This window comes from Poecilia mexicana, unplaced genomic scaffold (genome assembly GCF_051168715.1).
Source record: "Poecilia mexicana isolate PSO_F unplaced genomic scaffold, ASM5116871v1 scaffold_6, whole genome shotgun sequence".
In the NCBI taxonomy this organism is placed as follows: Eukaryota; Metazoa; Chordata; class Actinopteri; order Cyprinodontiformes; family Poeciliidae; genus Poecilia; species Poecilia mexicana.
Window position 1 is genome coordinate 31511224 of NW_028263375.1, and position 13120 is coordinate 31524343.

Genomic DNA, 13120 nt, shown 5'->3' on the forward strand with positions numbered 1-13120 from the left:
GAGAGGATTGGAAGATTGATACAACAACAGGTCTTTAATGTTTTGTGGTGCTAAGCCATCCAGTGATTTATAAACTAAATAAAGTATTTTAAAGTATGTTCACTAAACTACAGAGAGCCAGTGGAAAGACTTTAGAACTGGGTGATGTGCTCTTTCTTCCTGGTTTTAGTGAGAACGCCAGCAGCAGCTTTCTGGATCAGCTGCAGCTTGACTTTTTAGGCAGACCTGTTACAGTGATCAATGCAACTAAAGATAAACTCATGGATGAGTTTCTCAAGATCTTGTTGAGACATTAGTCTTTTAGTCCTGCAAATGTTCTTCAAGTGATAGAAGGCTGACTTTGTAACTGTTTTTATGTGGCTCTGAAGGTTCAGGTCAGAGTTCATCATTACTCTTATATTTCAGACTGATCTCTAGTTTCCATGTAATAATTGAAGTAGTAGGTGAAGCTGAAACATCCACACATGTATCTGTTCTAAGCATCTGTTCAGTGCTGTGATGGGTTCAGAGTCACCTGGTGACATTGTAATGTAGAGCTGTGTGTCATCTGCATAACTACCGGTAATCTAATATATTTTTATAACCTGAACTAGTGGGAGCATGTAGATATCAAATAGGAGGGGAACCATTATGGACCTCTGGGGTACCCAACATGTGACCTTTGTCCTACTGATACAAGGAAGTCCCTGTTCTCTAGGTAAGATTTGAACCAGTTAAGTTCTGTACCAGAGAGTCCAACCCAGCTCTCCAGTTTCTGATTATGGCCGACCAGCTTTTCACAGGTTTTTCACTCATATTTTTATCATAAATTTTGGAAATAGAACTCCAAGTCTTTTAGGTTGAAAGGCCTTCTAGACCTAATTTTTTGCTCTCTCTACAAAATCTCTATCATCTTCATGTCAGAACTCTGACTGGATCACACCATACTGTTAATAAAAGCTAGGGTGTGGAAAAACATGTTGACAAAAAGAAAAAAAGAGTTGATTGTCAAATTAAACTGGTGGTATTGAATGTAGGTTTCACCCTCAATGAAAACACTGGAAATGACAAAAAATGTAAAACCCTGGACAATAGGCAGACATTGTGAGTTGAGTGTATCTTTCAACCATGATATTAATCAATAATCAATCTCAAGCAGCAGATCAGGGATCTCTACTTCGCACTGGTATGCTTGAGGTGAAATAAGCGACAGTAACCTGTTGGTGTGTTGATGTGTTGTCTTTCCTTTGTAGGAGGCGTCCAAGACTGTGCAGCCTCAGCTTTCAGGTCGCATCATTGCTTCCTTTGACCCCTTCCATGCTCCGGAGCGAAGTCAGGGGTACTACCTGGCCCTGGGGCTTGGCCTCCTCTTCACTGCTCGCTTCATCCTGCTGCAGCCCGCCCTCTACGGCCTGCATCACCTCGGCATGCAGATTCGCATTGCCCTCTTTAGCCTCATATACAAAAAGGTATGAGAAAGAGATTCCAGTAATCTTTCAGTGTGACAAACTTTCCTTCCAAATTCTTTTATGATCGTTGAATTTCAACTAGCTACCAATATTTACTCTTTTCAGACACTCAAGCTGTCCAGTAGGGTGTTGGATAAGATCAGCACCGGGCAGCTCGTCAGTCTCATGTCTGCCCACCTCAACAAGCTGGATGAGGTAGGAGAAAAGAAAGTTAGGAACTAGGAACCAGTGAAATATCCCCTCGGGTTAGAGTTTGGATCACTGCTTAGTGTAAAACAAATCCAGCTTAAATGTAAAAGTTGACAACAGGTCAGCAGTTGTCGTCTTGATGCAATCACCCTCATCCCTTTATTATGACACCCAGCTGTTGTCTATTTTCTGAGAATGAGGGGACACAACACAGAGTCAATCAAGTGTGGGTCCATTAACGCTGCTTCATGTAACCAACTTAACAGGTTGGAAAATAAATGCTAGGCTATGCTGAACAGCTGACGGGTATGCACAAGTGTGTGTGCTGTCAGTTGTGTTGTTGGGGTGTCACCAGGACGTTGAATGTAGAAACACTCTTCAATCTGCTTCAGGGCAATTATCACCTAGCTTACATGTGGCCAACCCAATACAAAGGTGCAGAGTTACATGGTGTGTGAGCGTGTGTGTGTCTGCATGTGCGTGTGTGTCTGCGTGTGTGCGCGCGTGTGTGTGTATGGTGGGGTGCTTTATTAATGAAAGGAGGAAACTTGCAAGTAAATGGATAACAGGGCATCACTTGGTGCTGCACCTGCAGTACAGGTGAGACTCAGCAGGAAAGAACTGATGAAAGTGTATTCTTGAAACATGAGAGTTGGTGCGCTTCACTGCGCTGCTTTTGTCACTTTATTCATTGTGAATAGTCATGCATCACACGTACAGTCCTGGATTCACTTATAAAATCATAGCATACATTTCAGCCTGGAATTCACTTTTTAAAATGGGAGGAGGGATTCCCTCCTTACGTGTTTCACATAGGAGTATGACCCATAAGCTTGACTGACATTGTCTCATGATCAACTCTTAATTTGTTGTCTCCTTCTGTCTTCCTGGTTGTCATTTTAGCTGCTCTCTCTTTTTTCTCTCTCAAAGGTCTTAAAGACAGAACATTGTTATTTGTAAGAATAGAAAAATATTCAGAAAGAAATGGTACAACTTGAAACAGTAACTACAGATACATTTCTAAATAGTTAAATTAATCTGAATTATTTACAGTGCTTTAATTTGTTGCCTCTTTCCCCAACTCCTTGGGTTGGATCTTTAGTCCTTCTTGCCTCCGTTTCTTCTTTCTCCTTTGTCTGTATCTGAGTTTGTTTTTAGAAGCTCTTTGTTTCTATGGAGGACTGATGCTGCCAAACAAGCAATAAAAATAGAAAGAAAAAAAGGCTTGATGAAATGACAAATCCCAAAAAAATTAAAACAAAAGTGTTCCCAACTTAGAGCTCAGATCTTGATGTTAAAATAAAATAAAATAAAAATAAATCTGACTCTTATTTATCCTCCCCCTTTGTTTAAATCCTATTAAAAGCCAGAAGGAATGACAAAAGAGAACATGAGGGGAAAAAAAGAAAAGAGTAAAGTTCATTATTTCTCAACAATGACGAGCTATTGCAAAAGTTTCTTTTGGCCAACTTTTGGTTTCCAAATGACTTGACCATCTTCACTGCCTTAAACAACATGTCTCACCAAAAATCTTACGCGCTTAGAGAATCTGAATCTGAATGAAATAATTAGTTTGTGTTTATTGCAATTCATTCAGTTCTTCTTTACATCTATATTACATATACTCATATTGTGATATTGATAGATTTGCGCTGTATTTGCTGCTTCACTTTTGATTGATGGAAATAAAATGAAAGCTCCAAAACCAATTATCAGTTTTCTACAGAAATATCTCTGGAGTATAAGTAGCCTTAAAAAGATAAAGCTGCCTTAAAATATATGCAGACTGTATGTTGTTAAAATACATGCTAATAAAAATAAGAGCAAATAAAATAATAAAAAAAATCTTGAAAATAAGTTCTGGCTATAAAAACTTATGGCCAAATGTTGTTTTGTGACACATTTTTACACTAGTCGTTTTATATGTTTCTTCACAATCAAAACAATTTTCATGAGTTTTAAAGACTAGTATTAGTAATACTTTAAATGTATGCAAATTTATGTTGTGAGTCTGTACATTGCTGGTGCTCTTTAATTGCTTTCTTTCATTTTCTCTGAAATGGTGAAAATCTACTTCTAGGCCAAACCCTGCTGGTGAGCCGTTCTTATCTTAGTGCTTGTCGTTGGTCACAGTTTGTGATTATTGTCAAAGCCACATGTTAGAGACAGAGGGGAGTTTTCTCACCACATTCCCAAAATGTTGTAATCTTCTGAACTATTCTCCATTATGGCAGAAAATCATGGATTTTCGATGTGAGTTCTGGGCTTTGACACTTTGCATTTGGTGGATGTTTTGGTGGTGTTAGTGAAAGTAGCTGGGATAAAGTATTCCTGGTTCACACAAATTTTCCATGATATTGCTTTCCTATAATTCAGTTTGTGCTTTTCTCGGTTAATATTAACATTAATTAAAGGGTTTTTAGGTTGTTGATTTGATTGTTGAGTTTTTTGTTGTTTCAAAGATTCCTCCCTCACTCGGGGTATAAAAGCAACAGCAATGTGCCTCTTTACTCTCATTAAACATTACTCTGTGTGTGTACGTATGTGCGTGTGTGTGTGTGTGTGTGTGTGTGTGTGTGTGTGTTTACATTCCAGAGCCTCGGTCTAGCACACTTTGTGTGGATCACTCCTCTGCAGTGTATCCTGTGTACTGGTTTGATCTGGGAGCTGATCGAGGTGAACGGCTTCTGTGCCCTGGCAGCTCTCACTCTTCTGGGCATTCTCCAAGCGTGGCTGTCCTTGAAGATGGGACCTCCTAGGTGAGAACACGTCACCACACACACACACACACACACACACACACACACACACACACACACGCACACACACACACACACACACACACACACACACATGCATACCACACATGCATACGCGCGTGCGTGCACGCACACACAAAATACAAGTCTACTAGTATAGCATAGAACATATCAACACTACTATAATTGTAAATCTTTGTTTGTTCAAATTCTTTGCTTTTTTTAAAACTGTAGCTTCCTGTTAGTGTAGATAAACATGTAAACTTGAAAATTGTTACTCTGTATGCTGTTTCTGTTCTGATGCATGCAGGGCAAAACGTGCCGGGCTCATAAACCGACGTCTGGCTCTTACTTCTGAGATTGTGGAGAACATTCACTCGGTGAAGGCGTATGGCTGGGAGGAAGTGATGGAAACCATCATCAAAAACATCAGACAGTAAGGCAACGCTACTCACTATAACCACAAAGAAGGAAATCAATTAAAACATGTTTTTCCTTGATGTTTTCTTTTTAAATTTGCCATTTTATTTAGTCACTGCTCATATCAGTCATATGCTGTTATGCTACGGGAGGCCTGCCATTCAATTTAACAGGAAAAAAATGAAGATATTAATTATGTGTAATAATATCCAATGCTTCTTTTTAAAAACCTTTTTAAAATTGGGAAAATATTTTTGGAAATATTGTTGTTTTTTTCCCCCAAGCTTGAAAATCTAGTTTTCATTGTAGAAAACATTGATTTTGACCCTTCAGTGTAAGATTCTGATACAGAAGTCTTGGGTTGATTATGTAATTTATAGTGTGTATAGAGTATCCACAGATACTGTGAAACGTATCTGTGCTATTATCTGGTGTTAATATCAAGGATACATGAATTGAGTTTCACAGAAAACATACTAGTATTCAAAATTATATGTGTGTTAAATATATTTTTCTTACTTAGTAAATCAGCTGATTTGCTGGTTTGTTAGTAATATGCTTCATTATGATAGAGGCTCCTGGAACCAGTTATAAATCTTATAGGTTTATTGATTTCATTGTCAGAGTTGCTCAAGATTGCCTGTTGATATTTCCTACTTGTTTCATTTTGATACTCTTTCTTTAAAACAGTTTTCATATGTTACACATTTGACAGACGTTCAGCTCTTTCATTCTCTAGAAATATTAATAATCTAAATTTTCAGTCCTCAGCATTACAGTTGTAATATCACAAGGTAATAGAAAAAGGCTCCAACAATGCCTACAGCAATGACTTTGCTACCTTAAATATCAAATATGAAGAAACTGATGTACATGGTATTGAATAATGAAGGGGTCTATCAATAAATCGGCCCTGATTTCCTGAATTTTGGGAGATCAGCGACTGGCTGATGCAAATATCTGAAACCAATATTATCAACCGATCTTATCTACCTCTGCAAAGATAAGAAAATCAGCCACTGCCCTAATTTGCCCTGCCGTCATCCACCTGTTCCCAACTCCATCACTTTGAAGCTGTATTTAGCGCAAAAAAAAAAAAAAAAAAAAAAAAAAATTGATATTACCCAAAATCAGAATTGGCATGTCAGGCTTCTTAAAGATTGCTGATTGGACAAAAAACTGCAGTGCACTCCTAGTGTACAGTAATAGTTGTGTCTGATAATATATTTACCTAAAATGTCAATTTTTCTTCTCCTTTCAGGGATGAAATGACTTTAACCAGGAAGATTGGCTCTCTGCGCTATTTCTACAGTGCTTCATATTTTTTCTCTGCCATACTGGTTATCATATCGGCCATCGTGCCGTATGCACTCAGTAACGGCATCATACTGCGGCGGATTTTCACCACAGCGTCATACTGCGTCGTGCTACGCATGACGCTCACCCGCCAGCTGCCAGGCTCCATCCAGATGTGGTACGACACACTGGCACTGGTCCAGAAGATCGAGGTAGGCAGAATCCGTTTTTTTTTTGTGTGTGTGTTTTTTTTAAGCACACTGATCTATTTTTAAGAATTTATGTTACTTTTAGGGATACCTCTGTTTCAAATAATGTAATATGACACTCAGGTATTAGTGTGTCTCACACAAGAAAGGACTGCATTCCATCTGAAACTAATATCTAATAAAGCTGGTGTTAAATGATTGTGATTGTTGCTTTGATTTTTAAAATTGTATCTAAAATGTTAGTTTTTGCTCTTGGCATCTGAAGCTTTACTGAACATCATAATGAAGGAAACATTGATATTGTGCATGCTGCATGTGTGTGTGTGCATGCGTGTGTGTGTGCGTGCGTGCGTGTATGTGTGTATGTGTGTTTCCCTTCCAGGATTTCCTGCTTAAGGAAGAATACAAAGTAATGGATTACAGCTTGACCACGGTTGGATTGGAGCTGATCAATGTCTCTGCATCCTGGGATGAGGTCTGTTCTCAAACTCAGTTCAACACTTGGACAATCCTAGAGCTCGATAGAATGTAAAGGTTAAACTTTTTTTCTCATTTAGGCATTAGTCCATGAAGCAAATATTTAATTTATGGTTCGATCACTTAAATCTGGCTGGTGTAAAAGCGGTCTAAGTTCATATGAATGAACCCATTTCATTGTTTTTGTAGTTGGGTTACAATAATTCTGATTTGTAAAAAAAAAGAGTCAGTGTTTGGCTGTTCTAAAGCTGAGAGTCTGAAATTTGAAAGGACGGTTTTAAATATGACACATTTAGACTAAATTTTTGTTAAAATTTACAGTTTTGACCTGACAGAAATACCTTTTCACTTTGTAATGAATGAACTAATCCATCTTTTAGACCAGAATGACTGCAATGTAACTTGTCTTGGGTACAGGCACTGCTGCTTCGTATCGTGATACCTTGATATTCACAGTTAGACACCTGAGAATCCAAGTCTTAGTCCTGTTTAATAAGGCCTGCATACCTTTTCTTATTAACAACCCAGGCTTTCATAATTCATTCCCCCTTTTCAAGTTAAGCTCTAACCCCTGTAAAGGTAACGCAGTGGTGCAGGACTTTCTTTTACAAGTCAGTCACTTTCAAACATTTGTTAATGGTGTTCTTGTCAAGTAAAGATGCCATATGTCTATCATGAAGTGTCCGTCTCTGCTAAGAATATGGATTTTATTTACAGTCTGCTTAAAAGCAAAACAATATGATGATAAAAATTAAAGCGTATTTTTAAATAAGCTGTCATCATTCTGATGCATTATGTAAAATGTAATTTTAAATGAACCAGTCTACAAGAATGTAAAATGCATGCTGCTGCAAGTTGTTTTCATTGATATGGATTGACAATACAACTCAACAGGCACAAACCACAGGTTTAATCATTCATTTATTAAACACAGTTTATACTGTAAAAGCTAAAGATAAATCATCTCTGGACAAATAAAGATTTTACCCACAGATGATGCCATGTTTTTTTCATCTGATATTCATATTAGTAATAATTGTTCAGAGGAAAAATTATACTGTCTTGCAGATTGTCAGCATGAAATCCAGCAATGGTCTGTTTAGTGGGAGAATTTTGTTGTTCCTGTTTGTCTATCATTATGCCAAGCTCTGGCAATACGGCGCTGAGGAAAGTCAGCTCCTTAATCCACAATGAGTTACAGGTGTAAAAGTTCATTCCTCACTGTCACCAGGAGAGGAATGTAATTTCTTATCTATAGTCGAAGGCTGTAAACCTAGTCTAACAGGTGTGATTCATTGTCTACCCAATACCGTGAGAAAACAGACGCCCGGCAATCCCTCACTTTGCATAGTTAATTAACCAGGTGGTGTCACCACTTTGCTGGGAACACTCTAGTTTTCCCTCTGAGACTCTGTGTTCATTACCCAATTCCCAAATTCTGTTTTTACACTCTTCCTGGAATGTGTGGATTCGCATACAAATGTCAAGGGGGCTGTTGTTCTTTCTTTTTTCTTTACAGCTGACAGCATGTACGTCAGCTCATTAGAATGAGAATTTCATGACAAACTACAACCAATACTGGCATTACTGGAGCTTAGGCCCATAAAACATCACGGGGGGGTCAATGAATAACCTAGTCAGTCACGCAGGGTTCCCCTTTTCTAGCATAGCTCTGCGTCATCCTTTAATCTGTTCAGAGGCAGTGACAGACGAGTTGAAAAAGGCTATTGTGGGCCTTTGTGAGTCTTCTCCTGTCCTTGTGCTTCTTTTCCTCAGACTCAGAGGAGTTTTCATTATCTGAAAGAACAAGATGAGGCAGAAAAGTCTGAAAACTATTCTGCTTATAGGCAAACAGACTAAGACTTTTATGGACTTTTCTTTCAGCAATCCCATTTTTCTGTAAACTCCATATTTGTGTAATGCATGTTCTCCAATCTCAATTTTAAGTTGCTTTTGAAACTCCTCAGTAATTATTTGTCTCCCACACTTTTTTTCCGCTAGTCATTTCCTTCAGGTCAGTAGTAACCAGACATTTATCGTTGGGGAATCAAATCACCGTTCTGTTTGGCATGGTGTTGTCCACGTAGTCATCTCCATGTCATCCCAATCTGTTGCCTAAAAATGACCCCACACACCTTCTTCAGCTTCCCCTGACCATCTTTGCACAACTGTTTTATCATAGGTTACCTCTGAATAATGCGTTCATACAAGTAAAGAAAAACAAGAGGCAAGAGGAGTTAGACCTCCTACATACAAGAGCAATGTGTCCTTGACATCCTTGACATTTGTATGATTTTCTCTGGTCGATCAGCAGATCTCAGCAAAACACATAATATTACATTCCTGATAATGTTTATTTAGTTAACCAGACATGTCATGGTGATGGTGAAATGGTCTGAACTTCCTTCTTCTCTCTCTTCACCGGTCCTGCTCTGGAATGTTCACTTATCTAATTTAGATGTTATTTGACCTTTTGAGGGATTGATACGGTACTCCTGCTAATCATAACAACTTTTGGTCAACAGTTTCATATTGGGGTATTGGAGTACAAAAAACATTGCAAATCATTCATCCTTGAGCTTCCACTTCAAATCCCAAAAGAAAACATAAACATTATGTGGTTGTAATATAAAAAAATGTGAAAATCCTCAAGAGATATGAATAATTTTCCAAAGCAATGTAAAAAAAAAAAAAAAAAAAAAAAAAAAGAAAATTGCTACACATTAGCAAGTTATGCTAATGTGTAGGTAGTACGATATGGTAAGCTCTTACAAGTCAAAGGTGGACTGGTATCTTTATGGTATTAAGGACTGTAAATACCTGTGTGTCTTCATCACTGTACTAAAAACTCTAAATTCTCTTGCAGGGTATTGTCGAGCTCTTTGAGAAGATCAAGCGGGAGAACAAAGCGAATGGACACATGACCGGTGACGATGGACTGTTCTTCACTAACTTATACATCACACCTGTCCTCAAAAACATCAACCTACGCTTAGAGGAAGGCATGATGCTCGGAGTGGCTGGATCTACTGGGTCTGGAAAGGTATTTCAAGCAAATAGTTAAAGCAGTAACTATTTTAATATAAAGAGCTTATGCTCTTTATATTAAAAATATGTAATGTGAGTACTGTAAGTGAAATGCTAAGACTGTAAAACGCTGCAGGATATGACCAAACCCTGTTTATCTCGAGCTTAAAATGTTGTAGAAATCCGTGTTCCAGCTCTTCTCTGTTTTCTTCAGAGTTCCCTCCTCATGATGATCCTGGGAGAGCTGGTGCCATCAGAGGGCAAAATTAGACACAGTGGTCGGGTTTCGTATTCACCGCAGACTTCTTGGATAATGCCAGGGACCATTCGTGACAACATCCTTTTCGGCCTGACTTATGACGAATTTCGCTACACTTCCATCATTAAGGCCTGCCAGCTGGAAGAGGTACATTCACTTCTACATATAGCTCATTCGTTCTTTCTTCTTTTAGGGATCTGTAAAAAATAAACATTCACCCCATGAAGGATAACTTGTTTCATACCAAGAAACATGAGAAGCATGCCTTGCAATTGAAGAGATAATATATTTAAGAACAAGCAAAAGGCACAATGCTTATAATTTACTAAGAATAATGGAAAACAAAATATTTTATTGCTCTCAGTTTTGCTCAAATCTTAACTGTTATTTTTTTTCACTAAATTGAAATGTCAACAGTTGCTCCTTTGGATCCATTGCAAGGCCATTAGTGATTCTGTTTTACTCCAGGTGTAACTGTTTCAGGTTTCTTTTGTCTACTTCTGCAGCAGTTATGCAACCCATTAAACAGACACACACGGTCGTGTTTTCATGACTTGTGGGGACTTTACATTGACTTCCATTCATTTTCTGCAGCATAAGCTTTACCCTACCCCTAACCATCATAGACCTAACTCTAACCAAAACCCTAAATCTAGCCATCACAGTCCTAACCATTAACCCGAAAACAGCATTTTCCCACATGGGGACCAAGAAAATGTCCCCACAACCCTACATTCTAGACATAGGTTCCCACAAGGATATAAAAACCTGGTTTATACATGCAAACACACCCTTGTAGTTCCATACAAACTGAGGACTTTGCATTAACTTCCATTTATTTAACTGCATTCGCACCTGACCTGTACATTTTCCCCAACTCTACCCCTAACCTGAACCAAAACTTCAACCACAATACCTCTAAACTGAACTAGTAGAGTGTAGTGGAAATGCAAAATATGTGAGGACTGGGAAAAGGTCACTTTTCACAGAAGATCTCCCTTTGTCGGTAAGTACTATGAAAGTGGTTCTCTATATGCAGTATATACAATTACACACTCACAGACACATATGTATTTGCACATTTTGTTTCCTACGCTGAAACACAGACACTCGCACTCATGAGCTTCAGTGTTGAGTGATAGACACTCAGCATAATAAAGTCTCTCCTGAATTCCCTGATTATGTCACTGCTGTGGAAAATGAGCCTTTTCCACAGCAGGGCCAATGACTGAGCCTTCTCTCAGTCATTGGCACCATACAGTAAACCAGAAGTACATTTTAAACCTGAGAGGGTTTTGTTGACTTAATTTGTCCTGTTAAATCATTTTGTTACTGAACAACAAATGCTTCCAAAAGATTTGTGTTGTAGTTGTGAAATTTATATTCAATAATATTTTCCCACAACTATTGCTGTGGGTCACACCATCATATAAACTCACTGCTTTATCCCTTGTAGAACAGACATTGACTGGGTCATTTGAACAAAAACATATTATATTGCCACAGCAAACAGAGCCAGCATACAACACCAGCATGCCTACTTTAGAGGCGTTTGTTGTGTTTTTCAAGAGATAGGGATGGAAGAGTGTAAAAATCTGACTTTAGTTTTTTTTTCAGTTCTTTACATTTCTGATGTGTTATGTGTAGACGTGAAGGGAAATGTTTGAGTGTGTGTAACATAAAGAATAATAAATTAGATACGTTTCAGATTGTTTTTAAAGGTTTGTCTCTAAAATTACTTTTGTGATTCATGATAAATTAAATTTAAACTTGTGCATTTAAAAGGATGGTGCTTTTCCTGTTTCGTTTGCTATTGGTTCTCTTTAATGATCAGAGCATTTCTGCTTCAGAACAATTTAATAAGCTACAGTTGAGCAAATGCATGTATTTCTTGGTGTTGAATTTTCTAGCACAGTGGTGTCCAATGTTAGTCCTCAGGCAGTTAGACTTCATAGGAAGCTAAATCAGACAGTTGTCTGCATAACAGTGAAAAAAAATGCCATGGTTTCTCATAATTGACCCTAATACCAGAAAATTCAATGAAACAAAGGAGAGGGGTGGGAATTGAAACTTAAAGAACTCCACAGGACAGAGGTTCTGAAATGGACTTAACTTAAAGTTTGGTGTATGAACATAGAAACTTTATCCTGCAGGTCTGAATGAAGATAATAGAATACAATATTCTACAATATTCTATTCTATTGTATTCTACAATAGAATTGTTAGAATACAATAAGAATTCAGTTGAGGTTCAACTTGCTTAGGAAAATTTTACCAACTATTATTTGCAGTGCAAATTCTGTATATGTAATCCTGACTTAGTATGGAAAACAGAAAATCCCAAGTGGATATGAATTTTTGCACTTTCGCAGAGACTTCAACCGCCTGCAAAAAGCTAAAATCCGTGAATACGTTGAGACTCCCTTTAGAAATAACTGCCTGTTTTAATAGTTCAAACACCAAATCTACCTTCATATGCATTAATAGACACAGTGGAAATTGACTTGGCACTACCTCAGATGCTAACATCTTCAGTTTTCCTTATCTCCACTCTTGGTGGTACAGCCAATCAGTGCCAAGGAAAATGAATGACACTCCTGGAATGGCTGCTTTGTAGCATTTTACTTTAATTTATGGTATGATTTGTAAACAGGCAAATTTTCCATGAATAATTTGGAAAATATTTGAACAGCTGGGGTTCACTGTAACTAAATAATTACTCCAACCCTATTTAAACAAGTGGTTCAAATGAACCAGGACACTAACTGCTGACTGTAAGTTAATAAATAAAAACTTGAGTCAAAGAACTTTTTCCAAAAACTATGTGGATGTAGAAAATACATGTTTATATTTACAAACCGTGTTATGTTCATAATTTCAGGTTAAGAAATGGAATGTGTTTGGTAACACTATTCTTCCAACAAAATGGAAACCTGTACAATTTAAAACATTCTTTGATAATATGACTGTGACGTCCAGATGCAACACAGGTCAACACTTTGAGTTCAGGATCTTTTTTTAAGTTTGACTGATTGT

General features: G+C 37.8%; 1 protein-coding gene across 1 annotated transcript in view; it reads left to right on the forward strand.

Moving 5' to 3' along the window:
- The window catches only part of cftr (CF transmembrane conductance regulator), a 50621-nt gene that overhangs the window by 8735 nt on the left and 28766 nt on the right, over nt 1-13120 (forward strand). The window contains exons 4-11 of the mRNA XM_015009941.2: nt 1233-1448; nt 1554-1643; nt 4233-4396; nt 4707-4832; nt 6078-6324; nt 6704-6796; nt 9665-9841; nt 10040-10231. Of these exons, the coding sequence (XP_014865427.2) occupies nt 1233-1448; nt 1554-1643; nt 4233-4396; nt 4707-4832; nt 6078-6324; nt 6704-6796; nt 9665-9841; nt 10040-10231 (1305 nt within the window). The remainder of the gene's footprint in view (nt 1-1232; nt 1449-1553; nt 1644-4232; nt 4397-4706; nt 4833-6077; nt 6325-6703; nt 6797-9664; nt 9842-10039; nt 10232-13120) is intronic.